This window comes from Pecten maximus, chromosome 3 (assembly GCF_902652985.1).
Source record: "Pecten maximus chromosome 3, xPecMax1.1, whole genome shotgun sequence".
Taxonomy (NCBI): domain Eukaryota; kingdom Metazoa; phylum Mollusca; class Bivalvia; order Pectinida; family Pectinidae; genus Pecten; species Pecten maximus.
The window spans coordinates 37,610,429-37,631,497 of record NC_047017.1 but is presented as its reverse complement, the minus strand read 5'-3'; the positions used below and the strand labels follow the sequence as shown (position 1 = coordinate 37,631,497).

The window sequence follows — 21,069 nt, the reverse complement described above, 5'->3', positions numbered from 1 at the left end:
GAAGAAACCTTGAAAGGAAACTGGACAAAATCTGCACACAAAACAATTCAAAATGAAAATCAAAGTTATCAAACGGGAGAATAGGCCACCAAAACAATAAACGGTGTAGATCCGTAAAAGGTAAAGGAAGACAAGAACCAGGAGCAGCACTTACCTCTAAAGAAGAGGAAACATTTTTACCAACCAATGATTAGTGATGACAGTGATACTATAATTGTGTAGGAATGGGTGGAATCCCTTGAAAATAATTTGGAGCATAAAATGTGTGCATGTGTGCTGGAGAGAGCATCCGATTTAACAAGGTTAAAAAATATCAGAAAAACGTCAAAAACTCTTTCAAGTAACATTTTCCTTCCCAGGGAACTCATTAAGTTTAAGTTGTACTTTTTCTACGACGGGTCACTTTTTCACGTGATGAAAAACCGAAATTATCGAGGCGGGTCGTTTTTCTATGGGCACCCGGGGTATGATTTCTACTGTAGAATAATGACCCCGGGTAGCTTTTTCCTTCGTAGAATAATGACCCCGGGTACTTTTTCTACCCCGGGTCATTTTTTTCACGTTACACCGGTGGGGCAAATATATCTGTTTACTTCATCATTTTTTTTGTTTGCATAAATATTTTACTTCTGTACAAATATGACCGATATCCAGCCCAATTGCTCCTTTTGGCACCATCTCTCAGCCCCCTGAGGGTCTGACCCACCATTTGTATAATTTTGAATTCTCACCACCTAAGGATGATTTCGGTTAAATTAAGTTAAATTGCAATTAACCATTTATGTTGGAATTTTGTATGAAATAGAAACACAAAAGACACTGCCATAATTGTTTTATATGTTTTATTGGTAATAAATAGTGGACGGACTTATCACACTTGACAATGAGCATTTCATGCATATTGGTAACTTGAAATATAGTTGGTGTATCTGTACAGCAATGTTTGATAAACGATCATCAAATTAAAGTAGTGTTTTCATGACATAGAATTGGCCTAGTGACAAAACTGAGTACGGTATACAATAAGAATGGTCGGTAGTATAGCTTATACATACTAGAAGACATGTCAACAATCTACAAGAGTTTACAACTAGACTGATGTGTGGTGTATACAGCATAGATATAGGGTATTCATTTACACTGGCCTTCTGTCAGATGGTCGCCATGTCAAATTCTAGGCATGTACAGTTTAAAACAATCTATATGATAGTAATCTTATGACTCCAATGCAATACCAAGCTTATACTTAGACCATATCTCTGACATTGCATTCAGATGGCAATACTCAGATTGCAATACGATGTATTTTTGTTGATGATACAGGTAATAACACTGTTGCTTGATTTATCATGTTTTACACTGTATAGGATATAACCTTGTTGAAGAGTGGTCCAACTCTGCCTGTGCAAGAAGATCCTGGTTTTTACAAGACAACATCCTATTCAATCACTCCCTTGATTGTCAAAGTGAAGAAGACAAGTTGTTTGGCTAACAGACATTGACGACAAGGTAAGAATGTTTTGGTAAAAACCTTGATCAGGACAAACATCTTCCTCAAAAGACATGTTGCTAATCAGTGTCATCAAAACTCTTGTACCTTTAGTTGAATGTATGAAGGAAAGGGTCCTTTGATAACACTGATCGGGGTTGTGTTAGCTCTTGCCTTTCCTCAGAGTGGAGGCTACAGTCTGTTTAAGATTCTGTACACAAGAGGCAAGATGATTGTCAATGTCATGGAGTCCTTTGTCCTGTTTCTCAAGTGCGACCTTGAGATTCCCATTCTGTCTGGAGTCTTGGTTCACCTCCATCACTATAAAGAGTAACATAGATTTCTATTCAGATTGAGTATTCATGACAGAACTTTCTTTGAAATCAAAGAATGACATGATATTTTGTTCTTGTTTTCTTGAAAAAAAACCCCCCAAAAACAATACAAGAGGCCCATGGGCCTTAACGGTCATCTGACAAACACTTACACTTACAGCAGGGACACACTCCTCAATCCAGAATTATTACCATAAATTATTTATCGCAGCCAGTTATGTTTCGGATCAAATTTGTTTTTTATCCATTTAGCGTATCCAGAAAGAGCAGCATCTTAAAGCAAACATTTATCCAAGTTCCCATTTTTGGGGCATGCCCCTCTGTCCCAATGGGTCAGACAAGACTCATTTATATTAATTAGGATTGCCTTTCCCCAATGATGTTTCATACTAAATATGGTCGTAATCAATTAAGGCATTAAGGATGAATAGCATTTTTAAGAAATGTTTAACCTAAGCGCTCCTTTTGCCCCATCTATCTTTCCCCAGGGGTCAGACCTGTCTCATTAAAAAATATGATTGCCGTCACCTTATGTTTCACATCAAATATGGTTGTAATCCACCAAAAGGTTAGGTAGGATTAGGGATTTAATAGCAAATATTCACCAAAGTTCCCCTTTTGGGGCCCTGCCCCCCAGGCCCCAGGGGTCACACTAGCCTCATTTATATAAAATATGACCACCCTTCCCAAAGGATGTTTCACACCATATTTCATATTAATCCACCCAAGGGTTAGAGAGAAGTAGGATTTTATGGCAAAAATTCACCAAAGTTCCCCTTTTGGGGCCCCGCCCCTCTGGCCCTAGGGGTCAGACCAGCATCATTTATATAAAATATGATTGTCCTCCTCCAATAATGTTTCACACCAAATTTGGTAATAATTCACTATGGGGGTTAGGAGGAATAGTATTTAAAAGCAAAATTTCATCAAAGTTCCCCTTTTGGGGCCCCGACCCTCTGGCCCGAGGGGTCACACTAGCCTCATTTATATGATCGCCCTCCCCCTATGATGTTTCACACCATATCTGGTTGAAATCCACCAAAGGGTTAAGGAGGAGTAGGAATTTATAGCAAAAATTCACCAAAGTTCCCTTTTTGGGGCCCCGCCCCTCTGGCCCCAGGGGTCAGACCAGCCTCATTTATAGAAAATATGATCGCCCTCCCCCAATGATGTTTCAAACCAAATTTAGTTGTAATCCACCCAAGGGTAAAGGAGGAGCAGGATTTTATAGCAAATATTCACGAAAGTTCCCTTTTTGGGGCCCCGCCCCTTGGGTCCCAGGGGTCAGACCAGCCTCATTTATAGAAAATATGATTGCCCTCCCCTAATGATGTTTCAAACCAAATTTAGTTGTAATCCACCCAAGAACAAGAGGCCCAGAGGGCCTGTATCGCTCACCTGGTTTCATGAGATATGAAACAAGAATGATGCTTCAGTATATTTGTCGCTGGTATTGCTATGTCAATATATATCATAAGCATTTTATATGGGTACATGTACATTGGTTTTATTTTAATGCTAAAAATGTCAAAAAGTGCATTAATCCATGAAATGAAATGGACTTTTGGCGCGACACCATAGGGATGCTACCACACAAATGTGAGTGATATCCATATTACTTAGTTTCAGAGAAGATCTTATTAAGACTAATTGACCCCTTTTGACCCTGCCCTCTGCCCCCTGGGGGGTCAGCTCCTTCCTTTATACAATTTTGAATCCCTACCCCTATAGGAAGCTACCAGTCAAACCATTGCTAAGTTTCAGAGAATAATTTGTTTAAATCAATTTAGCCAAATAGACCCCTCTTGGCCCCACTCCTCAGCCCCCTGGTGGCCTGGGTCAACCCCAACATTTGTACAATTTTGAATCCCCACCCAATAACCATGCTACCATACAAATGTGAGTAATATCCATTGCTTAGTTTCAGAGAAGAAGTCGTTTAAACAAATTGACCAATTTTGGCCCCGCCTCTCGGGCCCCTGGGGGATCAGCCCCATCATTTGTACAATTTTGAATCCCCACCCGTTAGTGATGCTACCAGGCAAATATGAGAGATATCCATTGCTCGGTTTCAGAAAAGAAGTCGTTTATATCAATATAGACCAATCGACCCGTTTTGGCCCCGGCCCTCAGGCCCCTGGGGGATCAGCCCCATCATTTGTACAATTTTGAATCCCCACCCGTTAGTGATGCTACCAGGCAAATATGAGAGATATCCATTGCTCGGTTTCAGAAAAGTCGTTTATATCAATATAGCCAAATTGACCACATTTGGCCCCGCCCCTCAGGCCCCTGGGGGGGCCAGCCCCATCATTTGTACAATTTTGAATCCTCACCCCATAGTGATGCTACCAGGCAAATATGAGCGATATCCATTGCTCGGTTTCAGAGAAGAAGTCGTTTATATCAATATAGCTAAATTGACCATATTTGGCCCCGCCCCTCAGGCCCCTGGGGGAACAGCCCCATCATTTGTACAATTTTGAATCCCCACCCGTTAGTGATGCTACCAGGCAAATATGAGCGATATCCATTGCTCGGTTTCAGAAAAGAAGTCGTTTATATCAATATAGACCAATCGACCCGTTTTGGCCCCGCCCCTCAGGCCCCTGGGGGATCAGCCCCATCATTTGTACAATTTTGAATCCCCACCCGTCAGTGATGCTACCAGGCAAATATGAGAGATATCCATTGCTCGGTTTCAGAAAAGTCATTTATATCAATATAGCCAAATTGACCACATCTGGCCCCGCCCCTCAGGCCCCTGGGGGGCCAGCCCCATCATTTGTACAATTTTGAATCCTCACCCCATAGTGATGCTACCAGGCAAATATGAGCGATATCCATTGCTCGGTTTCAGAGAAGAAGTCGTTTATATCAATATAGCTAAATTGACCATATTTGGCCCCGCCCCTCAGGCCCCAGGGGGAACAGCCCCATCATTTGTACAATTTTGAATCCCCACCCTGTATTGATGATACCAGGCAAATATGAGCGATATCCATTGCTTGGTTTCAGAGAAGAAGTCGTTTATATCAATATAGCCAAATTGACCACATTTGGCCTCGCCCCCCAGGCCCCTGGGGGGCCAGCCCCACCATTTGTACAATTTTGAATCCTCACCCCATAGTGATGCTACCAGGCAAATATGAGCGATATCCATTGCTCGGTTTCAGAAAAGAAGTCGTTTATATCAATATAGACCAATTTACCCGTTTTGGCTCCGCCCCTCAGGCCCCTGGGGGGGGGGGGGGGGGGGGGGGCAGCCCCATCATTTGTACAATTTTAAATCCTCACCCCATAGTGATGCTACCAGGCAAATATGAGCGCTATCCATTGCTCAGTTTCAGAGAAGAAGTCGTTTATATCAATATAGCCCAATTGACCCCTTTTGGCCCCGCCCCTCAGGCCTCTGGGGGGCCAGCCTCATCATTTGTACAATTTTGAGTCCCCTACCCATAGGGATGCTTCTGACCAAATTTTATCAAATTCTGATCAGCGGTTATGAAGAAGAAGTCAATTGTTGACGGACGGACGGACGACAGACGGACGACAGATGACAGACGACGGACCCCACGGTATGGCATAAGCTCACCTTGGTCCTTCACGGACGGGGCACGGCGGGCGACGACGGACGAAGCACGATGGCTATAGGTCGTCCTGACCCTTTGGGTCAGATGACCTAAAAATGGCTGACTGCTATTAAGTCTGATACCCTTACTCCCTCCTTGGTATCAGCTGACTATTACCTTTTATGTTAATACTCCCTCCGTGAAATTACACAAGATAAATACTTCTGGTGTCCTTGCTTCCCTTATACCTTTCTACACACAAACACTGGTTATATTCACAATTCTTATATTCTTATTTCAGTCTTTAAACAGCTCAGTTGCAACCACCAAAGACGGTCCCTTCAAACATATGTATATCACTTTTTTATTCTCAAGTTCTATATACAACTATTCTATCCAATACATTATTATACTGTTCATTCAGAATACTAACCTTGCTGTCTCATTTCTTTCACCTGGTTTTGCACATCTCTCACATCCTTGAAGAAAATTTTGAGTGCCTTGGCCAGGTCCACATCTAATCCCACAGCTCTATTGGGGCCTTCTGTAACAGGACGTTTCTTCTCTGCCTCTACTATACTACCTGTATGAACATAGCATGCAGGATGTAAAACTAAGTGTTTGACAATACAAACCCATATACAAAAATCCTACAAGTCTTCCTATACCAGCAAGCACTAACAGGGTACAGGTCTTTACAGATAAACTGTATAATATATGAATCAATAAGGATTCAGTACAGGAATAATGTACTTTTCTAAAACAGTTATAACAAAAATATTCCACAAAAACCATTGATAATACAAGAGGGCCAATGGGCCTGTATTGCTCACCTGATCCTACAGCAACTTTGCAGATGATCTAGGTCATGCTCGATTATCAGAGTAGGCTAAGTTTATGCATGCCAACACATTTTCTAGTCCTTTATTCCAGCATACTATTGGCTTAATATCAGATCACTGAGTCTTCTGGCTATCGGGAAATCACTGTTTAAAGACTTGAGCTTATTTGAACCCCCATGACATTTAATTTAGGTCAAGATTTTTATTTGAACAAACCTGAAAGACTTCATTCAATCACACAACAGACCCAGTATCAAGGCCCTGTGCCTCTTGGGTACTAGTATTGAGAAGTTGTTTAAAAAATAGCCAATTTCAACCCCTGTGACCTTGAATGTATGTCAAGGTTATTCATTTGAACAAACTTGTAAGCTCTTTATCAAAGTGTGCTATAGGCTTAATATCAAGTCACTGAGCCTCTTGGTTATGGAGAAGATGTTAAAAGATTTAAGCCTATTTGACTCCTGTGACCTTTAATGTAGATTAAGGTCATTCATTTGAACAAACTTGGTAGACCTTTATCTCAGCATGCCACATGCCCAATATCAACTCCCTGTGATCCTTGGTTATTGAGAAGAAGTCATATAAAGATTTTAGCCTATTTGGCCCCTGTGACCATGAATAAACTTTGTAGCCCTGTATCCCAGCATACTATAGACCCAATATTAACTCCCACGGACTCCTGGTTATTGAAAAGAATCAATTTAAATATTTAAGCGTATATGACCCCTGTGACCTTGAATTTAGATCAATTTCATTCATTTGAACCAACCTGGTAGCCCTTTTGCCCCAGAATGTAACAGGACCAATATCAGGTCTCAGTATCTCATGTTTATTTGGAAAAAGTTTAAAGGAAAAAGTTGATGCCGGACGGCCGGTCAGACCGACGGATGGAGGGACGATGGACGCCACACCTGGCATAAGTTCACTTGCCCTTCGGGCGGGTCAGCTGAAAATGCTTCATGATTCTCCAGTGCCTTAGGCCTGGTTGAAGACTTGAAGAAACTAAGATGTACAAGATTGAAAACCTCTTCAATTATGTTCATTCTTCTTTTGCTTTTTCTTGTGATTTTTGATATTGTGACATCAATATCTATGATTAAGTACTAACCTTAAAAACAGATACCAACCTTCCTTAGAAACGGATACCAACCTACTTTATAATGGATACCAAACTCCCTTATAAACGGATACCTACCTATTTTATAAACGAATACAAACCACCCTTATAAATGGACACCCATCTCCCCTCACCTTATCCACATCTACTGTGAACAAACACCCACCTCCCCATATTCAATCTTATCCACATCTACTGTGAACAAACACCCACCTCCCTATATTAAACCTTATCCACATATACTGTGAATTAACACCTACCTCCCCATATTCAATCTTATCCACATCTACTGTGAACAAACACCCACCTCCCTATATTTAACCTTATCCACATATACTGTGAATTAACACCTACCTCCCCATATTCAATCTTATCCACATATACTGTGAATGGACACCTACCTCTCTTAACCTTATCCACATCTACTGTGAACAAACACCCACCTCCCCTATACTAAACTTATCCACATATACTGTGAATTAACACCCACCTCCCTATATTTAATCTTATCCACATATACTGTGAATGGACACCTACCTCTCTTAACCTTATCCACATCTACTGTGAACACACTCCTACTTTTCCTATACTTAATCTTATCAAACTCCCTTGGGAACAGACACTCACCTCTTCTGGGTTTAGCTTTGCTCATCTCTAAGGCTTGCTTTTGGGTGTCTACAGTTTTCTTTAGTTTAAAGTTTTCCTTTTTCAAATCCTCACATTCCCCCTTCAAGTACTGCACCTAATCATGAGAAAGGGACATGCTATAAATATATACAACACATGTTCATTTTATTTTAAAATAACACAAGATCTTGTTTAAACATTCAAGTACAATGCAATATTAGAATTTAAATGTGTACATAGTATATTCAAAATATTGAGTTTAATTGATGATTTCAATTGGTCATATTGTACACACAGTATAAATCAATCACGGTCTTCAATTCAAAATTCATGATCAAATGATACATACATTACCAATTTAATATTTCAAGTTTCATTTTTTTTCTGTGAATATGTTTGATATTGAATTATTTTCACATTACTTTTTTTCCTTTCAAAAAAGAAATTCAACAAATACTACATTGTTATTTTTTATCATATTTAGTTGTTACCATTAAATTAACTTTTAATAAGATTCCATCACAAAAATATAAATTAATTTCACTTGTTATTTTTGCAGTGGCTCTTCATTATCAACATATTAACACAAGATGATACAAAATTATCAAATTAACATGCATCAACTAGTATTTAAATTCAAATAAATTTGAGCATATTCTTGTTATGTCCAAATATCAATTTCACTTACAAAATTTTCAGACTCGTTAAATATTTTCAAACTTTTGAATCTTCAATTTAAAATGTGTCCTTATTCAATCCAGGATAGCAATCAAATAATAAAATTCAAAAGGAGTTAGCACACCTGTAAGGCCTGCTTATTTTCGTTAGCACACCTGTAAGGCCTGCTTATTTTCATTAGCACACCTGTAAGGCCTGCTTATTTTCGTTAACACACCTGTAAGGCCTGCTTATTTTCGTTAACACACCTGTAAGGCCTGCTTATTTTCTCTCACAAAGTCAGACACTTTACTTGTAGAAAAGCACTTTTTTAGCTTATATGTTAAAAAGCTGAAAAATTAATCAGAGTGAAAATCAGCCGATCAGATGTGTTACTAAGTGTTAACCTATCAGGTGTGACCAGGTGCTCACCTGGTGTGTCATCTTCAACATGTCATTATCCACTTCTGCCTGCAGGAAGGGAGGTAACCCAGTTAGTAAGGAAAACACAAACAGTGACAGCACACAAAACCTCTCAAAGACATTGCAAAAGTGTTGGGTCAGTTGGTATTCTGAGATACTTCAATTACAATCTTCTTAACCAGTCTAGTTCCACATTTTGCTTAATTCATCTGCAAAGACATATCTACACTTTTGTGTTTTGTGTTACTTAGTAGTTTTCTTTAATCTGACTTCAATTCCCTGCAGTTTTTCAGTTATTTTAGGCATAATGAAAATCTAGAGTTAACCATTATGACATTTCTTCTTTTATATGTTTTTTTTTATTGCCCTTTTCCTCTATTTTTCTGCACTCAAAAATATCTCATTTTTAATCAAAAGATTCTGACAAGATGGACATGTAAAGCTTTAAAAGAAAAGAAAGCAACCTTAACAGGAAAAATGTTAGTGTTCCACCATAGAACACACAGCACCAACACTTACATTTCCATTGGTGTAGCCATTGGTCTGCTCTGTGGCGCTCTCAACTGAAGTAAAAACAGCAACAACTTGTGAAACTATAATTAACAACATATCTAGTTTTATTTCAGCAGTGATTTTTATGGAGCCTTCATCTATGGTAGTACTTTCAAAATTTGTGTTGATTTTTTGTAATGGCAACTGAAATTGGGAAAACAGAGTTATTTCAGTACATTGCAAAATTTGAAATGTCCATGATGTGTATAAACATTTTACCACAAAATTACCTGAATAGCTGAAAAGCATTATAAACAGAACTTCTCACAAATATTTGACATTATACAGCATCAGATTTCACTATAAACAGAACTCCCCACCAATAATTGATATTATACAGCATCAAAGTTTACTATAAACAGAACTCCCCACCAATATTTGATATCACACAGTATCATATTTTACTATAAACAGAACTCCCCACCAATATTTGATATCATACAGTATCATATTTTACTATAAACAGAACTCCCCACCAATATTTGATATCACACAGCATCAGATTTCACTATAAACAGAACTCCCCACCAATAATTGATATCATACAGTATCAGATTTGATATTATTAACAGAACTCCCCACCAATATTTGATATTATACAGCATCAGAGTTTACTATAAACAGAACTCCCCACCAATAATTGATATAACACAGTATCAGATTTCACTATAAACAGAACTCCCCACCAATATTTGATTTCATACAGTATCATATTTTACTATAAACAGAACTCCCCATCAATATTTGATATCACACAGTATCAGATTTCACTATAAACAGAACTCCCCACCAATAATTGATATCATACAGTATCAGATTTGATATTATTAACAGAACTCCCCACCAATATTTGATATTATACAGTATCAGATTTGATATTATTAACAGAACTCCCCACCAATAATTGATATCACACAGTATCAGATTTCACTATAAACAGAACTCCCCACCAATATTTGATATCATACAGCATCAGATTTCACTATAAACAGAACTCCCCACCAATATTTGATATCATACAGTATCAGATTTTACTATAAACAGAACTCCCCACCAATATTTGATTTCATACAGTATCAGATTTCACTATAAACAGAACTCCCCACCAATATTTGATGTTATACAGTATCAGATTTTATTATTAACGGAACTCCACACCAATATTTGATATTATACAGTATCAGATTTTTCTATTAACAGAACTCCCCACCAATATTTGATATCATACAGTATCAGATTTTACTATAAACAGAACTCCCCACCAATATTTGATATCATACAGTGTCAGATTTCACTATAAACAGAACTCCCCACCAATATTTGATGTTATACAGCATCAGAGTTTACTATAAACAGAACTCCCCACCAATATTTGATATCATACAGTATCAGATTTTACTATAAACAGAACTCCCCACCAATATTTGATTTCATACAGTATCAGATTTTACTATAAACAGAACTCCCCCCAATATTTGATATCATACAGTGTCAGATTTCACTATAAACAGAACTCCCCACCAATATTTAATTTCATACAGTATCATATTTTACTATAAACAGAACTCCCCACCAATATTTGATATCATACAGTATCAGATTTTACTATAAACAGAACTCCCCACCAATATTTGATTTCATACAGTATCATATTTTACTATTAACAGAACTCCCCACCAATATTTGATGTTATACAGCATCAGAGTTTACTATAAACAGAACTCCCCACCAATAATTGATATCATACAGTATCAGATTTTACTATAAACAGAACTCCCCACCAATATTTGATATCATACAGTATCAGATTTTACTATAAACAGAACTCCCCACCAATATTTGATTTCATACAGTATCATATTTTACTATAAACAGAACTCCCCATCAATAATTAATATCATACAGTATCAGAGTTTACTATAAACAGAACTCCCCACCAATATTTGATATCAAACAGTATCAGATTTTACTATAAACAAAACTCCCCACCAATATTTGATTTCATACAGTATCATATTTTACTATAAACAGAACTCCCCACCAATATTTGATATCATACAGTATCAGATTTTACTATAAACAGAACTCCCCACCAATATTTGATTTCATACAGTATCAGATTTCACTATAAACAGAACTCCCCACCAATATTTGATATTATACAGCATCAGAGTTTACTATAAACAGAACTCCCCACCAATATTTGATGTTATACAGTATCAGATTTTATTATTAACGGAACTCCACACCAATATTTGATATTATACAGTATCAGATTTTTCTATTAACAGAACTCCCCACCAATAATTGATATCATACAGTATCAAATTTTGCTATTAACAGAACTCCCCACCAATATTTGATATCATACAGTATCAGATTTCACTATTAACAGAACTCCCCACCAATATTTGATTTCATACAGTATCAGATTTTACTATAAACAGAACTCCCCACCAATATTTGATATAACACAGCATCAGAGTTTACTATAAACAGAACTCCCCGCCAATATTTGATGTTATACAGTATCAGATTTTATTATTAACAGAACTCCACACCAATATTTGATATTATACAGTATCAGATTTTTCTATTAACAGAACTCCCCACCAATAATTGATATAACACAGCATCAGATTTCACTATCAACAGAACTCCCCACCAATATTTGATATTATACAGTATCAGATTTTACTACACAAACCTTTTGGTGTGTAAAGATGACAGTATAATTAAGATTATATATAATGTGGCATATGTATAAATTGTTACATTAATTGATTCTGGGTCACAAAGATACACAAAAATGTAGCTGTTCTTATCACACAGCTGAGAAAATGAAATATTTCTCACTGTTTTAGATACAACAAGCATGCTTCAGACAATATGTTGCATGGAATGATATATCTTAAAGCCCTCCCTGAAATATCAGCAGAGAATTAAGAAGTTAAAAATCCTGGTACAGGCTAGCCATCAAATCCAATATTTCAATTACTAACAGTTTATAAAACTTGTATAGTTATAGTTCCAAATCACCAATATTTCCTGTGAACAATAAACATTGTTTAAAAAAAACAACCTTTATAAATAATATACAACTAACACCAGAGAACACAGCACCATATTATAACTACATATGATCATGCTGAAAGCTTGGTACTGGTAAATGCCTAACTAAGCTTCAAATTCCATAGAACATATAAAAAATAAAACAGCATTTATCTAGATGCAATAGCAAGCTTTTATATGTACCGTAAAAACTTGTGTAATTTGCGCAGTTTACATGGCACCATGTTATAACTACTTATGGTCATGCTGAAAGCTTGGTACTGGTACTTGCCTAACTAAGCTTAAAAGTCCATAGAATATATTGTATAAAACATAAACCAGCATTTATTTAAATGACACAGCAAAAATGTAATACTAATAGCATTTACATGTAGTTGTGATAAAAATAAGGCAAAAAGCATCAGAAATGGTTTTGATTCACTTGGCTAAAAAGCGTCATTATGAACATTGGCAACAGCATCAGTCACCTCCAGCACTGTTAATCTACATGCACGTACATACCTTTAGCACCACCTGTTGTTGTCAACAAAACTTCTATCTTATCATTGGGATCACTTTGTTCAACTAACTAGACAAAATATACATCATACATGGAGTCTTAGAAGAACGCCCCTAAACAAGTAGGGGAATTCATGTAACATTAAGCATGCCTGTATGATTTGTTTTGTTAACAAGAGGCCCATGGGGCCTGTATCGCTCACCTGGTTGGATTAGACCAAATGTCAAAATAATGTTCATATTCAATTTGTTATTTTGTAAATCTCTAACAATGCTATATATGGTTATAGTGAGGGAATCCGAACTGCTTTAAAGATTAATGAAGTCCTGACTCTCTAAGGTCTGAAAGAACTCAAGAATTGTTTTTAGAACATGCATGCATTCATCACTTTATGACTAGTAGCGATTTAAAGGAATTACCTCGATTTCCCCTATTGGGCCCCACCCTTTTGGCCCCTCGGGGGGTCAGAGTCACCATTTATGCAAAATCTGTTCCCCTTTCCCCAAGGATGTTTCTGACCAAATTGGGTTCAAATCCATTCATAACTTTATGACTAGTAGCGATTTAAAGGAATTACCTCTATTTCCCCTATTGGGCCCCGCCCCTTTGGCCTCTTTGGGGTCAGAGTCACAATTTATGCAAAATCTGTTCCCCCTTCCCCCAAGGATGTTTCTGACCAAATTGGGTTCAAATCCATTCATAACTTTATGACAAGTAGCGATTTAAAGGAATTACCTCTATTTCCCCTATTGGGCCCCGCCCTTTTGGCCCCTTTGGGGTCAGAGCCACCATTTATGCAAAATCTGTTCCCCTTCCCCCAAGGATGTCTCTGACCAAATTGGGTTAAAATCCATTCATAACTTTATGACTAGTAGCGATTTAAAGGAATTGCCTCTATTTCCCCTATTGGGCCCGCCCCTCCGGCCCCTGGGGGGTCAGAGCCACCATTTATGCAAAATCTGTCCCCCTTCCCCCAAGGATGTCTCTGACCAAATTGGGTTAAAATCCATTCATAACTTTATGACTAGTAGCAATTTAAAGGAATTACCTCTATTTCCCCTATTGGGCCCCGCCCTTTTGGCCCCTTTGGGGTCAGAGCCACCATTTATGCAAAATCTGTTCCCCTTCCCCCCAAGGATGTCTCTGACCAAATTGGGTTCAAATCCATTCATAACTTTATGACTAGTAGCTATTTAAAGGAATTACCTCTATTTCCCCTATTGGGCCCTGCCCCTTTGGCCCCTCCGGGGTCAGAGCCACCATTTATGCAAAATCTGTTCCCCTTCCCCTAAGGATGTCTCTGACCAAATTGGGTTAAAATCCATTCATAACTTTATGACTAGTAGCAATTTAAAGGAATTGCCTCTATTTCCCCTATTGGGGCCCGCCCCTCCGGCCCCTGGGGGGTCAGAGCCACCATTTATGCAAAATCTGTTCCCCTTCCCCCAAGGATGTCTCTGACCAAATTGGGTTAAAATCCATTCATAACTTTATGACTAGTAGCAATTTAAAGGAATTACCTCTATTTCCCCTATTGGGCCCCGCCCCTTTGGCCTCTTTGAGGTCAGAGTCACAATTTATGCAAAATCTGTTCCCCTTCCCCCAAGGATGTTTCTGACCAAATTGGGTTCAAATCCATTCATAACTTTATGACAAGTAGCGATTTAAAGGAATTACCTCTATTTCCCCTATTGGGCTCCGCCCCTTTGGCCCCTCCGGGGTCAGAGCCACCATTTATGCAAAATCTGTTCCCCTTCCCCCAAGGATGTTTCTGACCAAATTGGGTTCAAATCCATTCATAACTTTATGACAAGTAGCGATTTAAAGGAATTACCTCTATTTCCCCTATTGGGCTCCGCCCCTTTGGCCCCTCCGGGGTCAGAGCCACCATTTATGCAAAATCTGTTCCCCTTCCCCTAAGGATGTCTCTGACCAAATTGGGTTAAAATCCATTCATAACTTTATGACTAGTAGGAATTTAAAGTAATTACCTCTATTTCCCCTATTGGGCCCCGCCCCTTTGGCCTCTTTGGGGTCAGAGTCACTGTAACCTAACCGAGACGGATTGCAACATATTTAACAAATGAAATAGACAAAGGGTTACAATATTTACATTTATTACAATTTACAAAGTGAATGTACAACTTTACAATATAATACACACTTGCACACATGATAGTCCCTCTCTCACTCTAAATGATGTTGTCTCACTCCAATATTATGATTCACTAATATATTCACAACACTGGTCGCTATACTACACAAATATATTTACACCTAACATCCCTAAAGTTCATGAGCACTGGTGGTGACTGGCGCAGTAGATCCCACACATAAAATGTCAATATAACCCTCCTGGACCTCTTGGTGTATTCATGTTGTTGTCCCCACTGATGTTCCATAGATGTCTGTGAAATCCAAATAACCTGTCAGCTATCAGGCACCGCATGGAGAGAGTTTCACCAAACAAATAGACACCAGCATCATGTACATATAGTACAGTCAAGTCGAACGTTCTCATGAAATGGTCGTAAATCAATCAATGAATGACCAGACAGTTAATATAGCCACAACACACAGCTGGGCCTCCATAATATTCAGATACATATGTCAGAGAATATCAGAACTCCTGCAACGACATAACAGTCATTGTAGTACCACACCGCCAGGCGTTATAAGAAGACGAACATGTGTCCATTTTGGTAAACAATCGTCTGCATACGGCTGTTCAGGGCCTCCATACATTCACCGTCAGCTCATAGATAATAGGTATGTATATATCGTTGACAGGACATGGTCATGATATGGCCATTGGAATGGAGCTACAATATATAAATAACAATCCCGATAAGTCTATACCCTAACAATATAATTAACGTTCATTCAATAGTTATTTTATACAAACATGGCAATACACATAACCGCTCTCTAAATATCACGTACGCGCACCTGTTAGCTCAGTGCTACCAATAGCTTGCCACGCACGAGCTTATACACATAAACACTCACGGTCGTTCATATATACGACACATACCCTGAAATAAAACCATATCAACTTACCGTGGCTGAATTTCACGCTCCTTATGACCGCATGATATATTCACCTCTCTACCTGTCAATATGGCTGCCCGCTATGCTTACCTTCGCGTCCTCGCATGCGCAGTAACATACAAAAGTTACGCGCGAGAAATCGGTGCGTAATTTAAAAGGTTACAAATATCATACTTACACAATACATATATTTAATTCCCGAACCGGTATGTGACAGTCACAATTTATGCAAAATCTGTTCCCCTTCCCCCAAGGATGTTTCTGACCAAATTGGGTTCAAATCCATTCATAACTTTATGACAAGTAGCGATTTAAAGGAATTACCTCTATTTCCCCTATTGGGCTCCGCCCCTTTGGCCCCTCCGGGGTCAGAGCCACCATTTATGCAAAATCTGTTCCCTTTCCCCTAAGGATGTCTCTGACCAAATTGGGTTCAAATCCATTCATAACTTTATGACAAGTAGCGATTTAAAGGAATTACCTCGATTTCCCCTATTGGGCCCCGCCCTTTTGGCCCCTTTGGGGTCAGAGCCACCATTTATGCAAAATCTGTTCCCCTTCCCCCAAGGATGTCTCTGACCAAATTGGGTTAAAATCCATTCATAACTTTATGACTAGTAGCGATTTAAAGGAATTGCCTCTATTTCCCCTATTGGGCCCGCCCCTCCGGCCCCTGGGGGGTCAGAGTCACCATTTATGCAAATTCTGATCCCCTTCTGCCAAGGATGTTTCTGACCAAATTTGGTAAAAATCCAATAAGAACTTTTTGACTAGTAGCGATTTGAAGCAAATGTTGACGGACGGACGACGGACGGACGGCCGGACGGACGCCGGACGCCGCGCCATGACATAGCTCACCGGACCTTCGGTCCAGGTGAGCTAAAAATGGGATTAATATGATATCATGTACTATATAATGTAACTACCAGTAGGTTTCACATTAATTTGGTTTTCTAAAATGTTGGCTGAAAGCTAGGACAGTATTTCTTAGGTAATATTCCCTAAACAGTGCTGCAGATCTGATAACTCAGGTACAGTTGTGAGCTCAACTTCGAAAGCCCAAAAGGTGAAATAATATTTTCCTTGAAAACAATAGAGATATGTTACCACCCATACAACATGTAGTGCTCAATATCTTGAGAGAGATATGTCATCCAAAATCTAAGAACCCTGCATGCATCCCTTCCCACCAATACAATATGCTGTGCTTGATATCTTGAGAGATATATGATCTAAAGCCTGATCCCCACTCCTCCCAACACATTCAATATGTAGCGCTTGAGATCTGAAGAGACATTTCTTTTTCTTTCAGATTTACTGTTCCCAAAGATATTTACATAAGACTTTGCTCTATAACCTGAGTAACTCAATATTACCACATCATTGTTTTGGGAGCTAGGATGTGAATGAATAACTCAATATTACCACATCATTGTTTTGGGAGCTAGGATGTGAATGAATAACTCAATATTAACACATCATTGTTTTGGGAACTAGGATGTGAATGAACAACTCAATATTACCACATCATTGTTTTGGGAGCTAGGATGTGAATGAACAACTCAATATTACCACATCATTGTTTTGGGAGCTAGGATGTGAATGAGAAAGGATCGAGTGTTACCTTGTTTTCCCCAGAGTTCCAGCACTAGAGACTGTGTACTGAGATATCTTAGAAAGTCCTCCGTGAACTTCCTGTAGACAAAGTCTTTGCTGTAGTTGACCTCTGCTGTACTCTTACCCCACAGCGTATCTGTAGCCAATACTTTGCTGTCGAAGAATTTATACCTGGGAAACAGATATTTTCATGTCATTCCTGAATCATTAATTTTCAAAAACAAATTATTTTAGGGTTTATGGAAATTGTGAAATATTTACAAGTTTGATGTTAAAAAATACCCTTTTGACTATATGGATGTGATGCATTACAGAAATCAAACTTGCTTAAACATTATGAGTAAATGTGAAAGTAAAGAATATTAAGTTTGCAACATTCCTGAAGGCAAGCCCTGCTGCACTAAAACATATCAACACAGGGTATTTACATCATTCCTATACAGGTGAAATTTAAAAGAGACAAAAATTATTTAATTTATAAAAGAAAAAAAATTGTAGCCATGAAATGTTAGAAAGATTATTAACTATAGATTCAATAAAACAAATAATACCCGAATTGGAAAAAAAAAAAAAAAAACAGCCAGCGATCTGAGTTGTGTTACCTGCAGTAGACACCTCTACTTTTGTCCTCCTTGTTCCAGCGTACACCCATGTACTGGTTGAGGATCAAAGACAGGTGGAATGGCTGGCCAAGTAATTCTGCAGGTTCGTAAATGTTGTCGTCCTCACTAAGAAGCTGGCCTTTAGCATTGCATGGCAGCAGCTGGACATGCATGACTGCCTCTTCCTTCCCATGGTAGTTGTGGAGGGTAAAATGCTCGTCAACTTCCAGGCCGTATGACAGACTTTGTAGCAGAATATGGCAGCTGTAAACAGACAATGTCAATAAGGTGGTGATCAAACTACAGATGTGAGACAAACTTTCTGTGAACCGCTCGAGTGATCAGTTTAGTATTGTTAATTCTGTGAAACACTTGAGTGATCAGTTAAGTATTGTTAATTCTGTGAAATGCTTGAGTGATCAGTTTAGTATTGTTAATTCTTTCTGTGAGCAATTTTAGTTGCCTTTTCCTTTGGTTCTCTCCATCATTTTTACACGTCTATATACCACCGAACCAAATTATAATGCAAAACATCACTGTACAAATGGTAGCATCACAAGGTGTTACAGCATATGAAAAAGAACCTTTCTGGAAAATAGTCTTGATTTGCATTATATGAACTTAAAGTAAATTTTCATGAGCTGATATAAAGTTTTCTACCTTCCAAGGAAGATGTCCTCCACAGGGTCCCAGAAAGGGTCTTTCTCTTTGGCTACATGGAGAGAGCTATCCTCCATAAACTGGCTGTACAGTTCATCCATCAAGTCTTTCCTGTGGAGGAACTTGTCGTGGGGCCACATCCAAATCTGAGCACAAATGTCAAAACTTTTTTACAACATGATTGTAATGCCAATGTAGCATCATTAACTCAATTAAAACTGGCATTTACCCAAGACTCTACTTATTTCAGTCTGACAGTGCCAGTGTACTGATTTTGTTTCATACCTTCTTTGTCTTTGTATCTGTTACTCTAACAATGACTTCCCGACCTGTCGCTTTACCCATGGGGTCATGACTGGCATCACTTTTAATTTCTGCATCAAAATGGACAGTCTGAAACAAACAGTCTTACTCTAATTACCAATATTATACAACCATACTAAAATACATAATCACCCTGACATGTACAATCACAACAAAAATAAACACAAATTTAATTCATACTAAAACATAATTATTTTCTCTTCAGTTAGAAAACATGATATGAAAACCACTTCACTACAATGCATTTACTTGGCTTCCTACCTTTTGACTGGTTTCATTTTAATATTGAAATGTATGGGTAGTACCCAAAATATAGACATGACTTATAATTATCTCGCCTTGATTAGAAAAGTTATCTCCCCTTACCAACCTAAACAGGCAACAGCTATCTCCCCTGAACACCCTAAACAGACAAAAGTTATCTCCCTTTACTTTCCTAAACAAAAAAAGTTATCTCCCTTACCTTCGATAACTCCTCACTGATGGCATTGGCTTCAGATATAAGTGGCATTAGCCTTACATATTCCTGGAAGGCACGCTCGGAGGATGCCTCATCGACAGCCTCAGTACCACGGGGAGTCTGTAGGTCTACTGTAACTCCCTCATGCTCTGCCAGTTCCATCATGAAGTAGTCATAGTTGTATTGGTCTGTTTGGTCACTAGGGGTACGCTGTTCAGGTAGGCCGATATATAAAAACAGACAGGAGGAGCCAAGGCGGATACGGTCCTGTAAGAATACCAGTTACATGAATAGTGACCTATACGCGATAATCCAGAAAGTAAAGATGGAATTTTTCTTAAGCTTCAGTTTAAAATCTGTTTCAGTATAAAAAATCTGTCAACCAGATTCAGAATTAAAGATGATATTAATCTTTGTTGGAATGTTTTGGAATAAGAAGAACTTACCAAATGAGAGAGACAAAACTTTTCCCTGACCCTGTGACCGGATGCAAACACCAGCGCTGATTTCTCTGCAGGTTCAATATATACCTTACTGCCAGTGTGATGAATGATGGCATGTCTCGGCTGTATACTGTATAAACAAAAAAATCTACTGTAATCTACAGTCAGCATAATCAAGTAAATTATCAACTTGTAATGTCATAGACGAGCTATAAATAATCTTAACAAAACCTTTGACTGGAGAACATCTACCAGTAATGATTACTACCAATGATTACTGTGTTAATTTGTGTGTTAACTATTAAGGAGTTTATCATACTCCCTAACACTGAAGACGTTTGTCATCACCTAGGAATACCAATAAAGGAAAAAATAGTTCTCTCTCTAATCTAGACAAACTATCACAGTGAAAATCATAGATGAATCAATAATGTGGTTTTCTTTCCTTTGAACAAACCATCAGATGAGAACTATTAAATAAGACAAGTCTGAACACGTGAGAATTATTCCAATGCTCTGAACCTTACCCCAGACCTCGAAGCTGAACATTGACATCACCTGTTTTCGTCTTTCCAATAACTGTCTTTCCTTAAAATCAAAAGAAACAAAATATTACAGTTCTATCAAATATGTAACATGAACTTATTTGTGATTTGCTGTATAATATTCTACTTTACTTGTGGATTTGCTGTATGATGATCTACTGTTGAAGCAATGATTGAAATTT

At 38.2% G+C, this 21,069-nt stretch overlaps 1 protein-coding gene across 8 annotated transcripts in view; it reads right to left on the bottom strand.

Moving 5' to 3' along the window:
• Positions 1–827: 827 nt before the first annotated feature.
• The window catches only part of LOC117324084 (kinesin-like protein KIF28P), a 67,991-nt gene continuing 47,749 nt past the window's right edge, over positions 828–21,069 (bottom strand). For 3 of the 8 annotated variants that reach the window (XM_033879716.1, XM_033879715.1, XM_033879717.1), the window contains 13 exons: positions 20,870–20,930; positions 20,346–20,472; positions 19,903–20,166; positions 19,401–19,508; positions 19,116–19,261; positions 18,456–18,719; positions 17,861–18,024; positions 13,188–13,199; positions 9,582–9,625; positions 9,072–9,110; positions 7,983–8,097; positions 5,830–5,979; positions 828–1,810 (listed from right to left, as the gene is read on the bottom strand). In XM_033879716.1, the coding sequence (XP_033735607.1) occupies positions 1,653–1,810; positions 5,830–5,979; positions 7,983–8,097; positions 9,072–9,110; positions 9,582–9,625; positions 13,188–13,199; positions 17,861–18,024; positions 18,456–18,719; positions 19,116–19,261; positions 19,401–19,508; positions 19,903–20,166; positions 20,346–20,472; positions 20,870–20,930 (1,652 nt within the window). In that variant the 3' untranslated portion in view covers positions 828–1,652. The other 5 variants (XM_033879719.1, XM_033879718.1, XM_033879720.1 and 2 more) reach the window with 5 other exon arrangements.